Genomic DNA, 26,604 nt, shown 5'->3' with positions numbered 1-26,604 from the left:
ACATGAGTCTGACCAAACTGCGGGAGGCAGTGGAAAACAGGGGGGCCTGGTGTGCTCTGGTCCATGGGGTCACGAAGAGTCGGACACGACTAAACGACTTGTTTACCGGCAAGCCACTCCAGTATCCCTGCCAAGAAAACTCCATGGACTAAATGACTAAACAACAACAAAATACATCACACTTAAATGTCAGAAAACAGAGGTGACTCTGGTGCCTTAGAACCAGAAGACAATGGTCAGAACCCCCATTGGAACCATACAAGGAGCAAAGGTACACTCCATAAGCACAGGTAATATCTTTTTTAGACAACACAGCAATTAAGTAGAAGCCCTAAAAGGTAAAGGTACCCCTGACTGTTAGGTCCAGTCGTGGACGACTCTGGGGTTGCGGCACTCATCTTGCTCTATAGGCCAAGGGAGCCGGCATTTCTCTGTAGAAAGTTTACGGGTCATATGGCCAGCATGACTAAGCCGCTTCTGGCAAAACCAGAGCAGTGCATGGAAACGCCGTTTACCTTCCTGCCGGAGTGGTACCTATTTATCTACTTGCACTTTGACATGCTTTTGAACTGCTAGGTGGGCAGGAGCAGGGACCAAACAATGGGAGCTCACCCCATCGCGGGGATTCGAACTGCTGACCTTCCAATCGGCAAGCCCTAGGCTCAGTGGTTTAGACCACAAGGTCCCCTAGTTGAAGCCCTATACATTCCAAATAAGGGAGATATTTCAAGCCCCAAAATTGAAGGACTAGGATACAAACGGCTAATGTAAACAGAGACACCACCAGAAACATGTTGCCCCTTTCCTGTTAATAGAGACATGTATGCTGCACAGTGAATTAATAGTACTCTATCTCCTCAAGTGCCATCCAAACTCCCTGCTCTTCCTTTGGCTATCTGTGATCAAGAGCTGCATTCCACTGTTAATAAAAACCAGTTGCCATTACAGACACACAGGTAGAGTCTGGCAAAGCCACTTCCGACGTAGAAGGAGGTGGGGTTGCGGGCTTCACCCTCCCACCATGCGTGCGGGGGCTGGCTCTCAGCCTCCACGCGATTGAGGGAATCCCGATCGCATCATCCCCTGGCCAGCCAATCAGCTGGCCTGGGGGACGTGGCCTGCTCCATTTAACACAGGGGCAGCCTGGGGTCTCCCTCCTTGCTGCTTCCAGCTGCTCCAGTTTCCCACCCTCCCACCCTTTAAGGTTTTTCCGTCTTTGACCTTGCTATGGACCTCGGTTGGTCGCCGTTAAGGGGCCTGGTAGGAATTTTTCCACTTGGCAAATTGGCACCAGCCACTTGGTTTTTCGCCTACCACGTAGCAAATCCTTGGTATTGGCGGTTAGGCATTGGTATTGGTATTGTTATGTAGATGGAAGGGGGTTAGGAAGCGCCATCACCTCCCCCACATATTGAAGGGTAGTCTGATAAAGGATTCCGGGGGGCGTGGCCCTGTCCAAATCCTATGGAGGTGAGGACCTAAGGCACTCCCCCGAGCGGTGACCCTGGGGGAGTTCCTAGTTGATGTGCATCAGCAGGACTCCCCCTACTGGGGGTTAACCCTTCCCAGACTTCAAGCAAACAGGCTGAAGCAGGATAGTCGGTTAGGACCAATGCCTAAGCCAATACCGCTCATCACCTGTAATAACCAATGAAGTTGTGGCCATATTTAGCCCATTAACCTTAAATATCTGTGTCATGTGTCTTTATTTCCACTGGGGGGAGGTGGGAACTCGCCACGCAATGAAGACCCCTCGGAGGAATTAATTAACAGCATCTCGGTAATTGCTGCCGCTGTGTCTCTGGATCCTTGCTGGCATCAGTTTAGTGTCCACAGGATCTCGCTGCTGCTGGATGCCATAACGCAGTTCTTAAAGTGATGCAAAGGTTGGGTCACCCAGATATCTTCACAACCCACTCCTTCACTAAGTAGAACAAGGGAGGAAAGTTTCATGCCACCCTAACTTGTTCCTTACTATGGGGTGGCAGGGACAGGAAGGCACCCCCTTCCTGTTTTAATTCTCTATAAGGACCAGGCATAATGCATGAGAAGTTATGCAAACCCAAGCCAATTGAGATGAATTAAAAGAGCACTCCCAAGCAGATCCTGATTATTTTAGTGGGACATTTTCATGTAAACTTCCCAGTAGATTGATGGGAAGGTGAGACTGCTGTTTGGATTTTCCTGTCCAGGCACCAATATTTTTAAAATCAAACCCAGTGAAAGTACATGTGTGTGTAACTGTGTGTGTGTGTGTGTGAGAGAGAGAGAGAGAGAGAGGGAGAGAGAGAGAGAGAGAGAGAGAGAGAGAGAGAGAGAGAGGCAGGCTTTGTAAACCAGGCATGGCCAAACTCGGCCCTCTAACTGTTTTGGGACTACAATTCCCATCATCCCTGACCACTGGCCCTGTTAGCTAGGGATGATGGAAGTTGTAGTCCCAAAACATCTGGAGGGCCAAGTTTGGCCATGCCTGTACTAAACAGACATCTATGAGTATCTCTCCTTCAATGTTCCTATTTAGGGAGAAGCAGCATGCTTCATTTTTGCTTGATGCTTCTTTGGCAAGTGCTATGTACATCGATGGCACTATACTGATCAATAATAACAATCCGGAAATCTCTTACAAAGAGGCATCTCACGGACTCCTCCCTGCAAAGTATTGGTGTGTTTCAGTTTCCACTCAACTGAGAGATAGAAGTCAGTGATCTCTGACTTGCCTCCGCTGCTTTCCTTTGTGCTCTGTTTCCCTCCCTCCTTTCCCCACCTGGCTTAGGAGTCTCTGTTTCCTCACTAGACTCTGTACTCTGAAGCAGACCAATCAGCTTGTGGCTCTCCTAACTTCCTGTCTTTCCCAGCTCAGGAAGGTGTGCTCATTTGTACTCACCTGAACAAGTTAGACACAGACAAAAATACCTCCAGCCTCAGGGAAACCAGGGGAAAAAACTTTAGCCTGGCCCCAGGAGCAGCAGCGAGGATCCACACCAGATCTACGGGAAAAGACCCTTTTAAAGTTCAAGATGTGACACCAGTCAGGTAAGGGAATTTGATCTTGTCTCTAAGTTACGATACAAGGAGGGAAAGTCTGCTCTGTTGCAACATTCCTGGGAGAAGAATAGGAGAGAAAGAGAAAGAGGGAGAGAGGCTCCCGTGGGGCCTTGTACAGGAATTCCAGCTGAGCTGTGTCACATTTAATCAAGACTGTAATGGGGTCTGACAGGCAATTTCGGGAGAAGAAAAGGACCCACCATTTTAAAATGTAGAGTGAAGTTCATTCCTTTTTTTTAATCATGCTATCGAGTGACTAATAACTCTGGACTTGGGTTTGATCTTTGTTGTTGTGGATATATCCTGTAAAGGTCTTATGGGCGTGCTGGATCTGTTTCTTAGCGTTCCCCTCTGCCAGGGGGCATCGCGTGGGTCTTCGTCTCATCTACCTTGAAGAAAACTGGCAGTCGGGAATAAGTCACAACCTTTGTCTTTCCGTGTAGTAGCTACGCAGCTTGAGCTCAGCCTCTTGCTAGTAAAGATTTTTAACAAGAAAGGAGTCGGATCTAATGATAAACAAGTTTCCTGGGACTAATGCAGTGTTTGAAAAGTTTGTGTCCGGTAGTTGCTAAGTAGATCTCTTGTCAGCCTCTTGTCCGTAGACAGGACCTGAAGTTGAGGCCTGCCTGATCCCCACATCAAAGTGGATTTCTTCCCACTGGGCAGCAGATTCTGGCCCCAACTGAAGGGGCTGCTGAGGACAACAGCTTCAGGTCAAATGGACTGCCTGAACTCTGGACTTCTTCCCTTGTTTCATTTGTGAACATCTTATGACTTTTATGGTATGCAAAGGTGATTACTGCAGTGACAAAGAGGCAAGGGGTTCGTCCCACCCCATATACTCACAACCACCGCGAGATAAACATAAAGTGCAGTTTATGGTTTCTAAGGTATTCTGGTTTCAAAGAATGGATCCCCAAGCCACCGTGGAAGAGAGAGATCCGTGTGCTTGACCTTTGTTGGCTGTTGAAGTAGAGAGATGCAAGCATTTGATAGGTGACATCTGAAGGGGCCATTCAGAAAGAATAGCTTTGGGGGAAACCCAGGATGTTCGGCAGCTGAATTGCACCAAGGTGTTGGAGGGCCATTCCAGAAATTTAGCTTGATCCAGCAAGAGAGAATTGAGTGTGCAGGCATTGCGCATCTGTATTTCGAAGTTCATCCAGGTTCTCTTAAATTGAAAAATGCATCTGGTGATGCAGGCAGATACGTTTTTCTCCGATCTATGGCCAGTAGCTGTAACCAACGCACAAAACCAGTGATTAATTGCAGCCAGTGTATATTATTTTTAGCACTAAATATGAACTTTTCATTCACTTCCCCTGTAGAATTCATGCCATCATGGCTGATGAGTGATACAAGGCATCCCTTTGTGCCTGTCATTTTGTGAATTTTAGAAAACGTATATATATATATATATATATATATATATATATATATATATATATATATATATGGGTTCCACCTGAACTGGATACACACACAGTAGTGAACTGCTGCATGCGCAGTGCTTGACATTAAGAAGACAGTATTGTGCATGTACAGGTCCTACATGTGATCTAATAATAATAATAATAATTTATTATTTATACCCCGCCCATCTGACTGAGTTTCTCGAGCCACTCTGGGCGGCTTCCAATCAAGTGTTAAAAACAATACAGCATTAAATATTAAAAACTTCCCTAAACAGGGCTGCCTTCAGATGTCTTGTAAAAAGAAGATAGCTGCTTATTTCCTTCACATATGAAGGGAGGGCATTCCACAGGGCGGGCGCCACTACCAAGAAGGCCCTCTGCCTGGTTCCCTGTAACCTCACTTCTCGCAATGAGGGAACCGCCAGAAGGCCCTTGGTGCTGGATCTCAGTGTCTGGGCTGAACGATGGAGGTGGAGATGCTCCTTCAGGTATACAGGACCGAGGCCTGTATCTGTTAGAGGGAGACCCAATCTAGTCACCTTCAGTGAACATCTCTCCTGCTAAAAAGAAAAGAAATGGCAAACTTAAGTCCAGTTGTCTACCACAGCATAAAGCGTCCTCCATCCATCATACGTAGATGGGATATGATGCTTTGGGACTCAGTTGACTGGACATAATTTATTGGTTGGCCCTTTGTCAAAACTAAATGGGTAACCCAGTTATAGATAGCATGGTTCATCCTTCAGTAATGGCCTTGGTGGGAACTAAAAACACTGAGATAACCAAAAAGTTGCAGATGTTTGCACCAGTTGTTTCTCAAATTATGTAAGGCATTCTTCAATTTAAAATGTTTTATTTTTGTTACCATGCATTACTGATCCAATTTTGTCATGTTATCTTACATGGCAAAATGTGTTAATTGACTGATGTGTATTTAGCAAATTACGTCATTCTCTGTAACATGTTGTAGCACCTCCTCTGTTTAAGCATCACAGTGTCCTACATTTCTCCTTTCCTACACGGTGTCATTAGCTGCTGGGGGCAGAATAGCACCCAATGTTCTGAGAGGGCAGAGGGGACACCTTGATGCAGGTCTATGTTTACAGGAAACGTGGACTGGCCCTGGAATGCGTAGTACCAGCCTGAGTAAATTTACTTATATTTGCCACAGGCCTTGGCAATAAATCCTACCATTTCTTTCATTCCTATGTCCCCCATAATAAAATGCATTTCTGCTCGTATTCAGGTTCAGTTCATAGCTGTGCTTCATTCCATATTTAGTGCAACAGGAAAGAATTTCCCCTCCATCATGTCTAGTACAAATGTCCTAATACGATATTCTGCGTTCCCCCATCTTGGCTCTATATCAATGACTGCAGCTAGTTGCGTATCAAGGTCCCCCAAGCCACCCCTAAATAAATCACAATTCACACAGAATGTTTGTTTTTGGCATAAATTTGGCTGTATTAAAATACATAATGTGAGTGGTTGCTTAGGCATTGGTTCCGAGATCTGTCCCCGCCCCAGGACAGAACTGACTTCCGGATTCCAGCGAAAGACAGTAAGGGAAAACAATATTGGGGAGAGCATGGAGCCAGGCACCAGACCCTCACCACCACCAGTGGCGTAGCGTGGGGAGGTGCAGGGGGGGGGGCTGGCCACACCGGGCGCAACATCTGGGGGTTAGGGGGCGCAAATCCACGGGTTAGTGGGCGCAAATCCACGGGATAGGGGGCGCAAATTACTTGCCTTGCCCCGGGTGCTGAAAACCCACGCTACGCCACTGACCCCCACTCATGCTCCCTGGGGCTTGCACGGCCCTAAGCCCCCTGCAGGGGTATGGACGAAAGAATGGAAAGCCCCTGGATTCCTTTAATGGAATTCCCTTTCCGCAGCAGCATTGAAGGGGCAGGCACCGCCAATCCTTACCCCTCCACCAACCAGTTTTTAAACCAATGCCTAACCGCAACCTTACAAGTTGTGATGATTTGCTACGCAGTAGGCAAAAACCAAATGGCACCAGCCAATCAGCCAAATGGACAAAATTCCTACCAGGCCCCTGCCGCAAAAGCAGGCAACCCCATGACAGGCATAGCAAGGTCAACTCAATAGCCCTAAATTAGGGAGGGTGGGCGTGTGATCCGATGCACGCAGCAAAAGAGCCCAGTCAGTGCTGCATGACCTAATTATATAACCTTTGGTCCGTCCCCCTAAATGGCAACACCAAGATTTCCCCAGTAACCCAACCACCCAATCACTGCGGATGGTCATCCAAACTATCCCGCCCAGCAACAGAGGGGTGGCCTGTCAGACCCCACCACAACACGTGCTCTCTATGAAGGAGAACACGCTTTGCAGAACATGTGGCATCAGGTTATCCCATGTCGGTCTTCTTCAACTTTGGGTTCCCAGAGATTGGAATGCAACTCCCACAATGCCCAGCCAGTTGAGGCAATGAACAAGAGTTGTAGTCCAACAGCATGTGGAGACCCAGAGTTGAATTACACTGTCCTAGATCATCCTCCCCCAACTTGGGACCCATCAGATGTTTTGAACTCCTGCTCCTCATCAGCCCCACCCAGCTTGGTTGTGGATGGAGAGAGGGAGCCAAGCGTAGGGCTGCCATTTTTGTTCCGTGCAGATCTGCACAATCTGTGACTGGACAGCCTGAATGCGGTTCATTAGCAGTGTGCTGTGGCTTGCTGGCTATTTGACACTGACCTTTTTAAATACAGTACTGTCCCGGGAGATTTCTGAACTCATCGATTCCTAATGCCTTGCAGTGGGCTTGGTGCGTCACAAGTTGCACAAGCCAGGTTTTTAGCCTAGCATCTACTTTGGTCCTCAGAGCTGCTTTTCATGCATTTAAGGTCTGAAACTTGACCTGCACCAAGAGTACAGTGGTGCCTCGCAAGTCGAAAGGAATCCGTTCTCTTGATTCTCTTCGTCTAGCTGTTTTTTCGTCTTGTGAAGCAAGCCCATTGAAGGATTAGCGGATTAGTGCTATTAGCGCTATTAGCGGCTTTTAGCGGCTTATCTGCTGATTGGATCAGCTGATAAGCGGCTTAGCAGCTTAGAAAAAAGGGGGGAAGGGAAAAAACCAGCAGGAACTCGCAAGACATTGTCGTCTTGCGAAGCAAGCCCATAGGAAATTCATTTTGAGAAGCACCTCCAAAATGGAAAACTCTTTCGTCTAACAAGTTTTCCGTCTTGCGAGGCATTCGTCTTGCGGGGCACCACGGTATAGAACTACTTCTATACTAATTACTTCATGCTGCAACTGGGATATTGTATGATTGAGTGTTCCTCCATATCAACCCCTCATTTCCCCCCAACCTCCCTAGCATATCAGGGAAAAGGCTAGACTGCAGTTCTTTTCCATCATATGAAATCTCCAATGTATTTTCTATCTCTTTCTCTCTCGTTACACAGGCCTTGTGAGAGCTACTACAGCGTTGTTGTTGTTGTTGTTGTTGTTAAATTTGTATAACCGTTCTTCATTCGAAGATCTCAGGGCAGTTCACAGCATAAAAATACAAGAGAAAAACACAAAATACATGTTGTGTCAAAAATCAAAATGCACCTGCTGGTCTAGGAAGGTTGGCAACCCATGCCCCTCTCCAGTGATGTTTTGCAACTTGCAAATTCTCTTTTGTATTCCAGGAAGGTTTCTCTGAATAAACAGGCTGCTTAATGCTCCTATCACTTTTGGTTGGCTTCACAACCAATACTGCAGTCTTTCTAACCCCAACGCACATTTCTAATTCACGTGCCGCTGGGGTGAAAGATCTGAAGCTGCGGCCAATCCATTTGTCTCATTCACACATTACATTTTAAGTGTTCATGTACAACATCCTAGGTGTAAGCCTAAACTGCAATGTTTGGAGTAGTAACTCTTTAGTCGGTGGCTCTTGTCCTCCAAACTGAATGAGCCAAACTTACCAGACAATCGTACACAAGACATGAATCCCTTTGCTCCAAAAAGGATGCCTGTCTTGGGTTGAAGATATTGCTGTGGATAAATTGAGGTATATAAGCAAGAATACAGCTAATATAAAGACTTAAACTGCAAAAGGAGTGTATTTTTAACTTTGCAACAAAACTGAATATTTTTGCATTTCACTGAAAATTGTGTTACCCATAGGTTGCCCCTGATTTCTTGGCTAGTCTATTTTAACAGAGAGCTGAAGTCCTCAGTGACTTCAGTCCTCTGCACTCTTAATTTGAGAGTAAGTCCTATCGAAGTTGGAGACTCTTCTTTCCAAGTAGAAAAACTGTACTTCACTTTGCTTCCATTCGCTACTTAGGAAAATTAGAGCAAGGAATGAATCCTGGTAGATATTTATCTTCGCAGAGAAATACTGCTTCATTTTCTTTTTTAAAAAATCCTTTAGGAGCCTCTGAATGCATGAACAGGATAGGAATGAAGCAGGGTGTCTCCAGATTGTCACTATTTTGCGGGAGGGAGTTAAACACATACTGTAAGTTGTGACTAAAGGGCTCTGTCATCCAAGTACAACGCCCACTTTAAAAAAAGAACCTGACTTTTCGAAGTTTGGAAAGTGATCAGGAAATGCACTGAAAAGTGTGGGATAAAGGAATGATTAATAGGAAGACATATAAATACCTTGCAAGCAAATTACGATTAATACAGGATGAATGCTCATAGTTTGTATAACCTCATCACAAACAAATCAGAATGAGTGCTCAATAAATAGATTGTTAGGGGGAACCCATGGTTGCTAATGAATAGCCCTTACTACATTGCCCAAAGGTGAAGGCAGACTGGTAGAGCAGTGGGTATAGCTGGGAAGCGCCCTCACTGGGTTCAGAGAAAATGTAATGTTTTCACCTCTGGTGCATGGTTTGAAGAACTCCGCTGTGCAGCTTTCGGTTTGTCTCCATGGCAAAAAGCTGGATATGGATGTTTCTCATTAGTTGCTAGTGTTTTTCATGACAACAGAGCCAACCTCCAATACTTGAAAGTTTAAAAATTAAATATAATTACCATTCAAAACACAACCCAGCCGCTTGGACGGGATATAAATAATAAATTGTTATTGTTTTGTTATTATAATTATATTATAACCCGAGTCCAAAACATTCGGTTCAGCAAGTATGACCCTCAAAGGCTCTTGAGGCCATGTTCAATGCTTGCCTGAGTCGATTGCCATAGCCTAGGCTTCCTCAACCTCGGCCCTCCAGATGTTTTTGGCCTACAATTCCCATGATCCCTAGCTAACAGGACCAATGGGAAATGTAGTCTCAAAAGATCTGGAGGGCTGAGGTTGAGGAAGCCTGTCATAGCCTCAGCCTCAGCTCTATCTTGCCATTCTACTTAAGGCTGTCATCTGCCTGGGAAAAACTAACCTGACCTAAATTTTACGTGTTCATTTATGTAAATATATGTCTTTGAGAAACTATCACTCAGTCTGTAATTTGCCATTATTAAGGAAGGCGCTGGAGTGGGTGGTGTTTTATTAACTCTTGAGTTAACTTTGAATCTGGCTTCCATCATGGCTTTGAGACAGAAACTGCCTTGGCAGATGATTTAAACCGGGGAATGGATGGAAGGAATGTTCTCCTTGACTTCTCAATGGTTTCCAGTACCATTGTGTTCTCCTTCCAGAATATCTCTCTGGGATGAGGCTTGAGGGCACCGCACTGCAGTAGATCTAATTCAGTGTGGATGAAGGTTCTCAAGAACCTTTCTTTCCTTTCTTGGCTACTGGCCTTTGGAGTGCCTCAAGGCTCAACTGACCCTCCAAACATTTCAACACCTACATGAAACCAGAGGGCAAAGTCACCAGAAGGTATGACCTCCTGATAATAAATATGCAGATAACTATCTACCTCTCTTTTTCACCATGGTGGAAATCTTAATCTAGGCAAGATGTATGTACTGTAGACCAGGAAATCTGCCGATCTGGATGTGGTTGCCGGCCCCTAAAGAGCCAAGGACGGGGTTTGGGAGATCTCCGCATTATCTTTGAGATGTCAGGTGGTATCAAAGGCCAGAAGCACTTTTATCAACCCTAGTTGTTTTGCTAGCTGCAGCCTTATTTTGAGAAGGCAGATCTTACCTCAGTGATTCACCCAGGCTACATTACTGCAATGGGTTAATCATGGGACTCCCCTTTTAAATGATTTGGGAACTTCAATTGGTGCAGAATGTGGCCACTGTAATGCTTGTAGAAACTAGACATTTGGATTATATTTCACCCAGTCTGTGCGTGGCTGCCTGTTTAATTCTGGCCCAGTTTAAGGTCTTGGTTTTATGCTTTAAACAATTTGGGACTGGGTTATTTGAAGGATCACTTGCACCCATATGAACCTCCTGTTATTTTAAGGTTGGCTAACTATTTTATAATGTTAATGAGATTGTATTAAACAATTGGTATATTATTTTTATATGATGATGTAGTGAACCACCTTGTGAGAGAAGATTCCCGGAAAAGCGAGTTTAAAAAATAAAATAAAAATGGAACAAATGAAGTTGTAAGTAGGACATTTCTCAGTAAAAATGTGATGCTTAAAATAGTTAATAAAGGGGTGATTCCAACCAGCAAAGCCAGTTTAAAACTAGTCTAACAACCTGGGGTAAGTACATGGAATAAGGGTGTAGTCATACATGCACCCGAATGTTCTTTAGACAGACAGATTAATCTCTTCCGATTCAACCATGTAAGGTCACGCTATACAATGTCATAGTGCATAGAACTTGGGGACAGTTCTGGAGGACTCATCCCTATGGCTGGCACTCACAAGGTTGTAGAGGTGCATATTCAGATGTATAAAATATTGTGGCCAAATGAAGAAGTCATGCGCTTTCTGGATGTGGTCTCCTCCTCCACTTGTCAGTAGCATTGCAAAATCGTAATTCATGAGTTAGCACCTTTTTGCGGTTGCACTGGTGGTCTTGTAGAAGACCACCAGGACCACTAGGTCCTGTAGAAGAGAATTACATTATAAATATAGAACCACCTTCTCTAATTTTCCAGTGGAGGCAGGGAGAGCTAAGGGTTTCTACTAGCTAGAGTTGAGAGGGGTTTGCTGTCAGAATTCTCACTTGCAGATTCCAGTGTAAAATATCAACTGAATTTTCTCTGAATATTTCCTTAATATTAGATACCTGCATTTGCAACTGACGTTATATTTTTTCATATTATGGAAGATTGCTGCCACCTCTCCATAGAGCCTCTCCAGATTCCTCACTAATCACAGTTCCAAGGGTACCCTTCTAAGCAGCAGCCTCTCTACTTTATTTCTTGTTATACACCTGCCTCTCTCTGTCTCTCTTGCATCTTCCTTTCTGGGTGCCTTTAAGAGATTCTTCCCTCCCAGGATGCCTACCTCGCTTGAGAAGGTGGACCCAGCAGCTGGCAGGTGTGCCATTTGCTGAGAGTGCCACCCACCCTTTCCTCCTCTGCTCTGGTACTCCTCTCTATGGAAGATACACCAGTTTGCCTGTCAGGATATGTGTGTGAAGAGAGAGATGTGTGCAACTAATGTATCGAAAGCCCAGTGTGGGCAGTGGGAGAGTGCCTCTTCAGAGGTGAAGGCAAGCTGTTGGAGAGTTACAGCACCTGCTATGGCTGTAGCGTCCGATATGGAAGAGCAGGCATAGGCAAACTTGGCCCTACAGATGTTTTGGGACTACAACTCCCATCATCCCCCTGACCACTGGTCCTGTTAGCTAAGGATGATGGGAGTTGTAGTCCCAAAACATCTGTAGGGCCAAGTTTGCCTATACCTGTGAGAAAGACATGTTCTGTTGCTGCTGAGGCAGATGAAGGTGTTCGGTTGAGCTGCTACAGGTGCACCATGGCATTCTCTCTGCACTCCTTCCACAGTCCTAGCTCTGGGCTTTTGCCTCCCTTCTCCTCAAGGGACTTGAAATTGTCCATAGTTGCCACAGGATGGCAAATATGAACAGTGGTTACACAATTTTGTTGTGGCAAAAGTTTTTGAATATCTTATGTCATGGAACATTAAAGCTGTATCTAATAATGAAATGAGAATAAAACATATCCATGGACCTGCAATCCTGAAGGCCTCTTGCTAATATAGACTCAGTCTGGAGTAATTATCTTTTTGAGTAAACATGGCTGAATTTTTAAAAGGCAAATAGATAAAAAAGTAACCTGATGCAAATGAATAAAATCTAGCCAATAAGCAAAACAGTAAGCAGATGATAACTATATACCCAAAAATCTGAATATTTCAGCTTGAATGGGATAAGCATCTCATTGATCATTACTTAAAAGTCCATCCTAAGTCATTCTGCTGAATACTGTTTTGGGACAACTTAATAGCTGAATAATGTTTCAGTAGTTTGAAGGGAGAGATGCCCTCAAAATACTTCAGACTTAGGGAACTTCTGGAGAGCAGGGAAGTAACAAATGAGGGGAGAGGCCAAAAACACACTCCTACTTTTGACTAGCAAATACAATTTCATACGTTATGCAAAATAAGGTGGAAATATGCAGGTATCTGTATAATTGATACAAGATGCAAACTCCATCTTTTCTTAGCGCAGAACCTGAGTAATCTTGGTGCATTTTTGTTTTATTTATTATTTTCCTTTTTACTTAACAAAATATAAATAACACTTACTAGGACAAAATACCTCTGAGCACTTTATAGCCGTGCAGGACACACACAGTTCTGCTGTGTGCTCAGATGGACGCATGAATTTTAAAATGTTAACAATGCAAGTCTCTCACAAGCATTGTTTATAAAGTTTTACATCTTGCATTGGAGGGACAAACAATTCTAAGCTGGAAACCTCTTCTTGAGTTAGCAATAGTCAGTAGTTGTGTCTGGAAAGGCACATGCTCTTAAAATCATGCGCCTAACTTTTGTGGCTAAGTGAACACAAGTGAAATAGACTTGCTTCAGTGTCTGAATAAACCGTAGGCCTACTTTTTTTCCCTTTAGACAATCTTAGCCTACCACCAAGAGCTGTCCAACTTGTTTACAAAGGCCAATCAAAATTTATGAGGTCTTGACTTAATCAACAGGCATGGTGTAAGAACCTCAGCTATAGAAACACGACACTGGTGGTTGCTAAAAATGAAACCACTGCGTACACTTGCAGAGTTGCAAAGGAATAAGGCAGTAATTAAATCTTAGCAATTACACTGCATTTCATTTTATATGAGCACATTCTTGCAACTTCGCACGAACAGCAGATGTCCCTCTCCCCATTAGTAAAGTGGTAAATGAGCTGACATTTTCATACCTCCCCCAGCCAAATGATAAAATAAAGGGGACTCTTAACATACGTCTGTTGTGTCTCCCCCCTCACACAAGGCTTCATTGCCTGAGCCCGCTCTTTCTACTTGTCCTCCCACCATTACATATTGCTGAAGTCTCTTCTCCACTTGTTGCCTGAACCTATTAAAGGTAAAGGGACCCCCTGACCATTAGGTCCAGTCGTGGCCGACTCTGGGGTTGCGGCGTTCATCTCGCTTTATTGGCTGAGGGAGCCGGCGTACAGCTTCTGGGTCATGTGGCCAGCATGACTAAGCCGCTTCTGGCGAACCAAAGCAGCACACGGAAACGCCGTTTACCTTCCTGCCGGAGCGGTACCTATTTATCTACTTGCACTTTGAGGTGCTTTCAAACTGCTAGGTTGGCAGGAGCAGGGACCGAGCAATGGGAGCTCACCCCGTTGCAGGGATTCGAACCGCTAACCTTCTGATCGGCAAGTCCTAGGCTCCGTGGTTTAACCCTCAGCGCCACCCGCGCCTCAGAACCTATTAAGCAACATTAAACATCATTTTGCTTTTCCCACGATTGCAAAAGATTCCCACTGAGCACATACTCCATGTCATGCACGGTCAGCACTAAGAGTAGAGTGATGTTTAGGCTGATAACTTCCCCATATTGCCTGATGAGGTTCAGCTACTTTGCAGAGACGCTTTCATCTCCAGTCAAGTATCAATGCCCAGTGATAGGCATCTCTTTTCAGCCAGGCAGGCAGTACCTACCTGCTTCCCATGATCTCAAGCACATGCACACATACGCAGACAAGGAAAAGGTGGTTTTATAGGTATGGAATATGGTAGGGTGCTTTTTGCAAATGTGGCTAAGGATGGTTCAAAGCTCAGTGGTTAAAACCTTGACTCTACTGTGAGCATAATGGACAGCCTTTAGAGACTGGAGAGACCTGGTCTGAACAAAGACATTGGATTCTTATCTCATTATACATGACTAAGCCATTTTTCACCTTCTCACCCCTTGCCTTTTCCTGTAAGACCTATTGCAGTCGTTAAGAGTCGTCAACAGGCTCATCTCAGCTATCTGCCAATCTCCCATTCCCACCACCCTTCTGAGTAATACCCCTCCCCACCTTCACACTATATAGAAGGATCTGGCAACTTCTGTTTCAGTGTATCTGAAGAAGTGTGCATGCACACGAAAGCTCATACCAAGAACTAACTTAGTTGGTCTTTAAGGTGCTACTGGAAGGAATTTTTTTTATTTAGCCTTTAGAGACTCATTCTTCTTTCACCCTGCCCCATCCCCACCCCCTGCAATAGTGTCATTTGTGAGCTGGGATCAGTCGTGCCAAAAATCAGGTGAAGTCAATACAAAATCACATTTCAATCTGCCTTCTGGATTCAAAATCGCTCCCAGTACCTCAACGTCAATGAAGTCCCCCATCCCCAGCTCAGAAAGCTTCATGCCAAGTTTGGTGGCGGTATATACTGCCCCATGCCCACAGGTTTCAGGGAGGTTCACATGATAAAATCAGAATTTAAACCACAAGGTATATAATCAAAATAAAAACAAGAACAACTGAATGACCACCACCACCCCATGTCCAAAAATGGGTGAAGTCACACAAGAGTGATGTTTCCATCTAGAATCAAAATGGCGGCAGGCTTCCAAATATCAACAAAGATCACCACCCCTACCTTGGGAAGCTTCCTGCCAATTCATATCTTGAAAGGCAGTCAAACCTATAGAGAACAAATGTACAAACCAATTTCCAAAATATATTCAATATGTTGCCCGTAAAACTCAAGTAAAAGCGTTCCACCAAGCCACCACCAATCAATGGCTTTAAAAGAGGATTAGACAAATTCATAGAGGAGAAGAGCTACCGTCACAGCGAGAGGCAGCATTGCCTCCAAATACCTGTTGCAACAGGCAGCTGCATGGCCACTGCGAGATCAAGAGGCTGCACCAAATGGGCCGTGGGCCTGATCCAGGAGGCTCTAGATCAGGGGTCTGCAACCTGCGGCTCCGGAGCCGCATGTGGCTCTTTTACATCTTTGCTGCGGCTCCGGGGCGGATACTAGCGAGGGGAGGAGGCGCATTGTGCGCCCCGACACTCCTCACTGTGGCGGGCACTGTACTGGCTGTGATGTCGCATGGGGGCGGTGCATGCGTTAGTCACGCACCGTCCCAACATCACCTTCCCGCCCGCTGTCAGATCGTGGCTCCGGAGATATATTTGTTTTAAATGTCGCAATGGTTTTGCGGCTCCCAGTTGTCGTTTTTTCTTCGGAAACGGGTCCAAGTGGCTCTTTTTGTCTTAAAGGTTGCAGACCCCTGCTCTAGATCATATGCTCTATCTGGGTGAATTATCACATTTTCCTGGATTAAAAAACATAAACAGTCGTATGTTCCCGTATCCACCAAGGAGATGCCACTTCCCAAAACCAAAGTGCAAACTCAAGGTAATTTTTTTTATATATAAGATATTTATTGAAATTTTACAGACAATAAAAAGTTACAAGATTAAAAATAAAAAAGAATAACAATAATAAAAGAAAAAGAGATAGAAAAACACAAAAACAAAGCACATAAAAAGTAAGAAAAAATTTAAAAAGAAATCAATATTTTCATGTCTTATATTTCATTTACTTGTTTCCTGACCTCCTCACCCCCCCTTTTTTTGTATTCCAGTTCACATAGTTAATTCAGCAAATCCTTACCCTCTATCATTTATCTTTACTCAATATCTTAACCTATTATAACTATATATTTTAAACCATTATCAATCCGTATTCACATATTCTTATTAATCTTTTTACCAATACCGCTTATTTTCAATCCAACATCCCTTTAACCTTCATTAATTTTACAGTATTTCTGCAAGTAGTCTTTAAATTTCTTCCAGTCTTCTTCCACCGCCTCTTCTCCCTGATCTCGGATTCTGCCAGTCATTTCTGCCAATTCCATGTATTCCATCACCTTCATCTGCCATTCTTCCAGTGTGGGTAAATCTTGTGTCTTCCATGCCACGACCCCAGCGGGAACCCAGGGGATGCTCAAATCGATCCACATTGGCGGCGCTTCCCCTGCTGGTGGTTTACCCTTACCAGACTCCCGGCAAGGCGGGCAGGAATCAGATATAAATAAATAAATAAATAAATAAATAAATAAATAATAAATTAAGCCCATTGATTAGTCCCATTGATTGCAGTGGGGAAAGGTGTGAAGCTTAACTGTCGCCTGTTGAAATGAGCATACAGTGGTGCCCCACAAGACGAATGCCTCGCAAAACGGAAAACTCGCTAGACGAAAGAGTTTTCCATTTTGGAGGTACTTCGCAAAACAAATTTCTTATGGGCTTGCTTCGCAAGACGACAATGTCTTGTGAGTTCCTGCTGGTTTTTTCCCCTTTCTCCCCCTTTTGCTAAGCCGCTAAGCCGCTTATCAGCTGATCCGATCAGCAGATAAGCCGCTAAAAGCTGCTAATAGCGCTAATAGCGCTAATCCGTCAATGGGCTTGCTTCGCAAGACAAAAAAACCGCTAGACGAAGAGAATCACAGAACGGATTCTTTTCGTCTTGCGAGGCACCACTGTAGCTACAAAGTGTTGACTGGAGCACTTTTTAGTACAGTGGTACCTCGGGTTAAGTACTTAATTCGTTCTGGAGGTCCATAATTAACCTGAAACTGTTCTTAACTTGAAGCACCGCTTTAGCTAATGGGGCCTCCTGCTGCTGCTGCGCCGCTGGAGCACGATTTCTGTTCTCATCCTGAAGCAAAGTTCTTAACCTGAGGTACTATTTCTGAGTTAGCAGAGTTTGTAACCTGAAGTGTATGTAACCTGAAGATTATGTAACCTGAGGTACCACTGTATATAAAAAGATGGGTAAATAGAAGTTTGCACAACATTTTCCCAATCCAGAGCCCTGGATGCCACCTCGAATTCTGACAGTATTGATAAGCTTGAAAGTTCACGCATTCTTAATGTGTGCTATCTTTTCTCTCCTGCATTCACATAGCTATACAGTGGTACCTTGGGTTAAGAACTTAATTCGTTCTGGAGGTCCGTACTTAACCTGAAACTGTTCTTAACCTGAAGCACAACTTTAGCTAATGGGGCCTCCTGCTGCTGCTGCGCCGCCGGAGCACGATTTCTGTTCTCATCCTGAAGCAAAGTTCTTAACCCGAGGTACTATTTCTGGGTTAGCGGAGTTTGTAACCTGAAGTGTATGTAACCTGAAGCGTATGTAACCCGAGGTACCACTGTACATGAGTTGCTCTGCACATAGGGAGAGATATGCCGAAAGATATACCACAAAGCCAATCCTAGGAGCCCTCAGCCATATGCATTGCCACACAGGAGGTGGTTGCCCAAAATGGGAGGCCAGTTTGTGCCTCGCGTCTGAGCATCTGGCATGCTCCCAACAAGTAACGCTTCTTGCAGGAGAATGCTGTGTCCCAGGGAGAAGTGATTTACTGGCTATTACCTGTCAGTTGCAGGAAAGTCTGATCCATATCCACTGAAGAGAGACAAATCTGTCACTTACTGTTGCTCTACATTTCTCATTTTTCCACTCTTTAAGTTCAGCAAACTTCCAATCTATTTGTAAACCTTTATTTGTTTTGTTTTTTTAAGTCTGCACAAAAATTGTATTCATTTTTTGGTGCCTGTCTCCTCATATTGACATTTTATACACCATTGTGTCTAATATATGCATTGGTGGGGGGGGGGGGTCGCTAAAACAATGCATTCTTATGCGTATTGGTTGGCTGTAGAGCTGCGTTATAAAATATGATGGCAAATGTGCTTACTGGGAAAGGATGTGCAGATTAGGTTGGTTTGGACTAAAATACAGGCCAGATGCATTTCCCATCCCTGAAGTCCTCTGACAAGCAGTGTGAGGTGGATAGCTAGGAAAATGAGGGACTTCTCGGTGGTGGCACCTTCCTTTTGGAACAATTAGTGATGTTAAATTCTCGAGGATAATACAAAAGATTATTCTCAGGAATTTAACATCACTAGGAACATCCTCCCCGGGGGAGGGCTACCTAAGACATTCTTCATCTTCTTATTCATTTATTCAGGCCTTTCAAGTTTGCATTTTTAAAATCAACCCTGCACTGTCACTTTCAAAAATGTGGTTTTAAATAACTCTTTGTGTGGTTTTATGCTGAGTTGTGCATGGTTTTATTCCGTCTCCACTGGAAGGAAAGCTTTATGCCTTTGGTTTTTACTGCCTTAATCATTATACTTTGTGTTTTGTTTTGTACGTATGGTGTTTGTTTTTGCTTTCTAAGCCGCCTAGATTATTTTTGATGATCAGCCAAATACATTTAATAAATCACTATCCTTCCAGCTGTCATGACATAGCATGCCTGCCCAGAGCCCAGCTGAGGGATGCTGAGGGAGGAGAGAACACCCTGGTCTCTGGCAGGGGTGTTTCAGCCAGAGGGCTGCATTCCATCATGCGCTGCATGCCGCTGGTGGGTGAGGCGAGAGGCAAAGGTGGGCAGAGCAAGGGAAACATATTTTGCCTTCGTACCATGGGCTGCATTCCAGCCATGCAACAGAGGTGTGCACGCATGTAAACACATACAAACACACACACCGCCACGCGCCTTTCAGCCAAGGAAAAAGCATTGCCACAGCCCAAGGATGCATTCTGCACAGGCAAAAGCACTTGAGCAGGGCCAGAGAGGGGCATGGCTGGAGGAGAGGGGAGTGTGGCTTGGAGAGAGTCGCCAAGGCTGGCTAGAGATTCTTGAAGGGCTGTTCTCACCCATTAGACAGGTGGTTCATCACCCCTGATCTAGGGGGTCCCGTTGGTGGAGCAGGGAGAGTGCACCATCATTTTGCTAAGAAGACTGATTGGTTGTCATGAAGATAATTACTGCTTGAATGCTTCTCCCTAAGTCAGTGGTTGAGGGACATGGGTGGCAGTGTGGTCTAAACCACAGAGCCTAGGGCTTGCCGGTCAGAAGGTCGGCAGTTCGAATCCCCGTGACAGGGTGAGCTCCCGTTGCTCCTGCCAACCTAGCAGTTCAAAAGCACATCAAAGTGCAAGTAGATAAATAGGTACCGCTCCGGCCGGAAGGTAAACGGCGTTTCTGTGCGCTGCTCTGCTTCGCCAGAAGAGGCTTAGTCATGTTGGCCACATGACCCAGAAGCTGTCTGTGGACAAACGCTGGCTCCCTCGGCCTATAGAGCGAGATGAGCGCGCAACCCCAGAGTCGTCCACAACTAGACCTAGTAGGGGTACCTTTACTCTGGGGTTGCGTGCTCATCTCGCTCTATAGGCCAAGGGAGCCAGCGTTTGTCCACCTTTAAGTCAGTGGTTATCGACCAGTGTCTCGTGGCACCCGTGGGCAACACTGGCCTCTGTCCCTCTTTCCTTCCCTCCCTCCTCTGATGCCCTCTCATGTCTCTGCCTCTCAAAGGCTTGCACAGCTGTTTATTGCAGCAGCCCTGGCTAGAAGCTCTGCAGGCGAATGGTTGCACTCCATGTTCTCTTTGGGGCAGGGGCAGCTCAGAGACTCAGGGACAGAAGCAGCTGCCCGTCCAGAGGACTCCCAAGAAGAGGGGAGAGGAGAGGAGGCTGAGGGAACACTCCCCAGGGGAGGGTGTTTGAAAAAGGGTGAGAGGCTACCAACTCTGCAGGCAATGGGTGACATAACCAGGCTTCTGAGCCCCACAGGGGTGCCACAGATAGAACGTACTTGGTCAAGGAAGCCTTGGACCCCAGAAGGTTGCAACCTCTGGCCTAAGTGATGCTTGTGTTCCAAAGCATCTTGGTGACCTCGGTGTTGGCTGCCTGGAGTTTCAGTGTGTGTCGCCTCTGCACAATGCAACAGGCAGTGATGGTGAACAAGACTTGCAAGTCAATGTCAGGCTGCTCATGGCTGGCTTCAGCAGCAGAAACTGACGAATCTCTCAATTTCAGTTTCCCATTTTTCCATTTCTGCATCAGCTGGCTATTTGTTCCTTTTTTAAAAAAAAGTTCACATGAAAATTCGCACACTTTTTGTGCATTTTTGCAAGCAATTTCCCAGCATATAATGCAATATTGTGCATTATTTGCAGTAATGTGTATATTTTTGTACAGACTTTCCCTCAGTGTATACTTTTTCCACACTTTGGAGAGCTGCACTGCAAAATTGGAAGAAGTTCAACTTTCAAAGGTTCATTTCAGTTTGTGTATTTTGATCAGAAACACAGATTATATTCAAATGTGAAGTGGGTGACTTTCTGCTCATTCCCTATTCAGTGTGGAAAGTTTCCTATTTACCAACCGATTGTTCTTTTTCCTGTGCTCCCCCCTCCCCCACCGTCTGCTGCAGCCACAAACGTGGAGTGCAGCTCAGTGTGGTGAAATTTCCTGATGCTGATGATGATGTCATAGGAGGAGGAAAAAACCCTCCAAGAATAGAAATGGCATATACTTTTAATGCAACTTACTCATAGCTCGCTGGTGTTTAGACTCGACCTTCGGAGTTGCCCAATGTCCTGGCTTCCGCTCAGGCACAATGAAGGAGTGGCTCAAGAAGGAGCTGTAAGCAAACAGAGCTGGATTCCTTTATTTCCCTGTTCGGATGTGATGCAGGAAGACGGGGGAGAGAACAACTCCGCAACGGTGGCTTCTGAAGATTCTGCTGGCTACGAGCCCTTTCCCAGGCTCCCTCTTGGTTTATCCTGAAGGATCCCCAGGAGCCACACTCACGGATACCTTGCGTACAAAACCCCGTGTGCTTCCATCAACTACCAAGCCCTCCTTCCTCTGCCAAGCAGAGGAGTAAGACTGTCTCGCTGATGCAGGCCTGGCCACTAAACCCTTGCTTAGGGGCAAGGGGAAGTCCTCCGGAGTCCTCATAGACCTCATTGTGTGTGTGTGGCTTGTGTGCATTACTGGATTAGAGCAAATGGGATACAAAGGAACAAAGAACAGGATGCATTGCTATTGGAGGCGGCCAAAGAAGGTAACATGTATTTTGAATTACTCGGCTGGGGTCTCAGATTTTGAGTTAATTGCTTTGTACAGGGTGTGAGTTGCATACTGAAGAACTCTGTGCTTCTTATAGGCATGGGGAACCTCATGTTCAGGAGCAACATGCCTATAAGTATTGCCCACTGGTGGAAATACATAAGAAGAGAAGGCCATACAGTGGTGCCCCGCAAGACGAATGCCTCACAAGACGGAAAACCCGCTAGATGAAAGGGTTTTCCGTTTTGGAGGTGCTTCGCAAAACGAATTTCCTATGGGCTTGCTTCGCAAGACGACAATGTCTTGCGAGTTCCTGCAGGTTTTTTTTCCTTCCCCCCTCCCTTTTCTAAGCCGCTAAGCCGCTTATCAGCTGATCAGATCAACAGATAAGCCGCTAAAAGCCGCTAATAGTGCTAATCCGCTAATCCATCAATGGGCTTGCTTCGCAAGACGAAAAAACCGCTAGACGAAGAGAATCACAGAACGGATTCTTTTCGCCTTGCGAGGCACCACTGTATCTTTATGTCTTGCCTGAGCCTGGTGGTTGTTGCAGACAAACTGTTGAGTTGGATGGACTTTTGGTCTGACCCGGCAAGGCATTAGGACAACTGCTGTAGCACAATGGCTAAGCTATGCTTCATAATACTCAGAAGAAGCCTTTGCTACTTCAATGAAACATTTTGAACCCCTGAATGTGCTTATATACATGATAAGTATAATTTATCACTAGAATTAGCATCATAGCACTCAGAACAAGTCCTGGTGCTTTCTGGTCCAGCTATGAACTGGAAAACCCATCATGCAAATCCTCCTTCTAGCATAAATGTTACTAGATAGGCTCAGGTAAGCCTTCTTTGTCTCTGTTTCAGTGTTTATGGGGAAAATAATACTGGCAAGCTTTACAGGGTGCTGTTAAGTGTTGCTGAAATAATGTATGTGAAACATTTTGAACGGACACGGCATGTTTTATTATCCATCCACTTGGTGCTTTTTAACCAGCATTTTAGTAAGAGAGGTTGCTTTGAGATGGAAAATAAACATTCTCCATCATTTTGCTGAGCAGGGGTTAAAAATTTAGTGAGCAAAATCCAGCTGCCCACGGTGCTAGAGGCTAGTGAACAAAGCAGAAACTTATGGTACTTGGCTTGTATACGATTGTGGCTAAGACACTGAGCTATGTCCATACTTCAAAGCTCACTTCTTCCATAAACTCACTTTACACACTCACTTTTTGCCCCGTGTGTCACATGCACAAGCCTGTGCTTTCCTGGTTCATGTCTGAGTGCTTTCCCCCACCCCTGCCACTTTCCTCAAGGAGAAGCTGCTCTTTACTGCTGAATCGGAACAAGTGGCCATTCAGGTTTTCCGCAGATTGCCATTTGCACTGATTCAGTTGCAATGAGTAAGCTTTTGTGAGGAAAGCAGTGCCTCCCACAAAAAAAGCACTCAGGCAGGGAGCTTTAAAGCACAGATCTGTACCTAGAAATGTGGAGCAAGGCTAAGTGTGCATGAGTTGTTAGAGTAGCTTTACTATCTGCCTTGGCCCCCTTCGTGCAATATGGGATTGATAGTGACCTGCTTTGTAGGAGTGTTGTAATGATTACAGCAAGGTAATCATACACTTGAAGCCTTTTGAACACCCGAAGGTGCTCTCTACATGCTAAGTATCACAGCTGGAAGGACTTTTGCTGCTCTTTGGTCCACCAAGTCTGGATCTTATGCCAGGTTCCTGAGGCAGACAAGACACGGTGTGAGAGTGTATATTGGGCAAGAGGCCTAGCAGCTTTCTTCACGCTTCCTTCCAGAAGCATTTTCATGCCAACGAGAGGCCTTGAGCATTCATTGGCTGTCTGAATTAGCAGCTACCAAAGACCATCCCATAAACAGGATGGCTTTGGAGGAGCAGCTCAGATCACCAGCAAGTGTAACTGATGCTGGATCTCTTGAAGCTTCCTAGCAATGGTGCTGTAGCTCATGGGGTCTATATCCCTTCAGTTGGTAATATGTACTGCAGGCATAAGGACTGAGGTCCAGTGCTGAGGGCCAGCTGGAGGTTCCCTTGCTGTGAGAAGCCAAGTTACAGGGAACCAGGCAGAGGGCCTTCTTGGTAGTGGCGCCCGCCCTGTGGAATGCCCTCCCACCAGATGTCAAAGAGAAAAACAACTACCAGACTTTTAGAAGACATTTGAAGGCAGCCCTGTTTAGGGAAGCTTTTAATGTTTAATAGACTATTGTACAGTGGTACCTTGGGTTAAGTACTTAATTCGTTCCGGAGGTCTGTTCTTAACCTGAAGCTGTTCTTAACCTGAAGCACCACTTTAGCTAATGGGGCCTCCTGCTGCCACTGTGCCGCCGGAGCCCGATTCCTGTTCTTATCCTGAAGCAAAGTTCTTAACCTGAAGCACTATTTCTGGGTTAGCAGAGTGTGTAACCTGAAGCGTATGTAACCCAAAGCATATGTAACCCGAGGTACCCAGCATATGTAACCCGAGGTACTCAGTGGTCACGGATTGAAATTCTATCTCTGGATAGAATTCTATCTCCGGAGAGTGATGTGGGGAGTGTGACCTTGCTAGTTTTTCTTGGCATCTCAGTGGCTTTCAATACCATTGACCATGGTGTCCTTTTTTTTTTTTTTTTTAAATAATTTTTTATTGAGTTTCTTTTATGCACATAAAAAAAATAAACAAAACATTCAAAAAGTTGCAACACTTAAGTGCTAGGAAAAAAAAAAAAAAAAAAAGGAAAAGAAAGAGAAAAACCGGAGATCAGACAGGAAAAAAAAAGATAGAAAAACTACAACGTGAAAACATAAAACTGTCGACTTCCTTCCCTACTGATTTCGGGTTGTTACTTTCAGTAGTAACCTTTTTACCGCTGGTATTTGTTTATGATTTGCACATTGGGAGTTTTACAACAGACCTGCTGTATTTGGTAAGTTTTTAAAGTTACCTTCAAAATAAACCATAAATTTACTCCAATCTTCTTTTAGCTTTGTATTATTGTGATTTTTGATTGTGACCATGGTGTCCTTTAAGGAGGTGAGGGTTGTGGGCACTGTACTACAGTGTTTCTTCTGCTACCTCCAGAGCTGCTTCCAGAAAGCAATTGTCTCTTGATACAATTACTCCAATTGCACCTTTATAGATATGGCCCTGGTAGGACCCTGGTTGTTGTTGTTGTTGTTTAGTCATTTAGTCGTATCCGACTCTTTGTGACCCCCTGGACCAGAGCACGCCAGGCACTTCTGTCTTCCACTGCCTCCCACAGTTTGGTCAGAATCATGTTTGTAGCTTCGAAGACACTATCCAACCATCTCGTCCTCTGTCATCCCCTTCTCCTTGTGCCCTCCATCTTTCCCAACATCAGGGTCTTTTCCAGGGAGTCTTCTCTTCTCAGGAGGTGGCCAAAGTATTGGAGCCTCAGCTTCAGGATCTGTCCCTCCAGAGAGCACTCAGGGCTGATTTCCTTCAGAATGGAGAGGTTTGATCTTCTTGCAGTCCATGGGACTCTCAAGAGTCTCCTCCAGCACCAGAATTCAAAAGCATCAATTCTTCGGCGATCAGCCTTCTTGATGGTCCAGCTCTCACTTCCATACATCACCACTGGGAAAACCATAGCTTTAACTATATGGATCGCTTCATGGATCACTGCCTTGCTGTGGCGAAGGGGCTTGAATAACTCAGAGAAGCTATGAACTATGCCGAGCAGGACCCTGGTAGGGATTGATATTACCTGGTGTCCAAATAACTCATTTATCCCTTGCAGCTCTTCACTTCACTCATTGGCTAAAAGCACTGATGGATCGTGATCTGTCATTTCCATAGTCTCTGTGTCTCCTCCTTTCCTTTCTTCCAGGGCCCAGGATGATCCGCCTCTTTTCCATTTCTCCCCCTCAAATCATAATGGCACATATTTTGCTAGTGATCTTTATCCGCTTCAGCAGATTCCAACTGCAGCCATGACATGTAAAGAACATGTTTATTGCTGAATTACACACACAAAAGGATTGTCCACGATTGTCCACAAGGCTCCTGATCTATTGAGATTTCACAAGCACAGTTTATCACTACTGGATGACAAGCAGCTGAATGTGTGAAATGCAAAACACGGCATTTGAGGTGACGTGAGGTGATTTGTGACGGCTGAGTCACAAATGCCTAGCCACAGTAACTCAGGTGTCGCTTACTGAAAGAATGGATTACTGCAATGTGCTGGATGTGGGGCTTCCCATGCGCTTGATCAGGCGGCTTCAGTTAGTGAAGAATGCTGCAGCACAATTGCTGACAGGAGTGAGGCCCTGTCACATGTAACACCTGTGCTCAGCATTGGTTGCTGATTTGCTGCCCGGCCAATTTCAAGGTGTTATTACAGTGGTACCTTGGGATGTGAACAGGATCCGTTCCTGAGCCCCATTCGCATCCAGAAGCAAACATAACTAACGATGGCACGTCTGTGCACACACGCATTGCTTTTCGTCGCTTCTGCGCATGCGCGTGACATCATTTTGAGCATCTGCGCATGCGTGAGAGGCGAAACCTGGAAGTAACGCGCTCCGTTACTTCTGGGTTGCCGCGGAGCGCAACTTGAAAGCGCTCAACATGAAGCATATTCAACCTGAGGTATGACTGTATTAGCATATGTAATCATAACAACTGGGGACTAGTTTACCTACGACATCACATTGTCCCACATGTGCCCACTTGACCTCTTTGATTGGCACTCCTACAAGTGCAACATAAATAGCCATTCTGCATTTGTAAAAGCTTTGGAAATCCCTGCTTATTGAGCAGACGCCTTCCTTCTGCTCTTTTTTTGGTGCCTGACATAAACATTCTTCCTTAAAGAAGACTACCCAGATGCATAGAAAGTTGAGGTAATTTTAATGTTTTAGTATTTTCACTTTTGTATGTTTTAAAGTAGGGTTGTAATTT

At 45.1% G+C, this 26,604-nt stretch overlaps 1 protein-coding gene across 2 annotated transcripts in view; it reads left to right on the top strand.

Annotated features, from left to right (window-relative positions):
* Window positions 1-2,859: 2,859 nt before the first annotated feature.
* ARHGEF5 (Rho guanine nucleotide exchange factor 5) overlaps window positions 2,860-26,604 on the top strand; it is a 69,346-nt gene continuing 45,601 nt past the window's right edge. The window contains exon 1 of one of the 2 annotated variants that reach the window (XM_082223041.1): window positions 2,860-3,033. Coding sequence is in view for 1 of the 2 variants with exons in the window: in XM_082223040.1 (XP_082079166.1) it covers window positions 21,609-21,665 (57 nt within the window). In the remaining variant the exon portion in view is untranslated. Of the gene's footprint in view, window positions 3,034-21,138; window positions 21,666-26,604 lie in introns of those variants that run through there. The other variant, XM_082223040.1, reaches the window with a different exon arrangement.

Source organism: Podarcis vaucheri (assembly GCF_965113315.1).
Source record: "Podarcis vaucheri genome assembly, chromosome: 5".
Taxonomy (NCBI): Eukaryota; Metazoa; Chordata; class Lepidosauria; order Squamata; family Lacertidae; genus Podarcis; species Podarcis vaucheri.
This window is presented reverse-complemented; position numbering and strand designations above follow the sequence as displayed.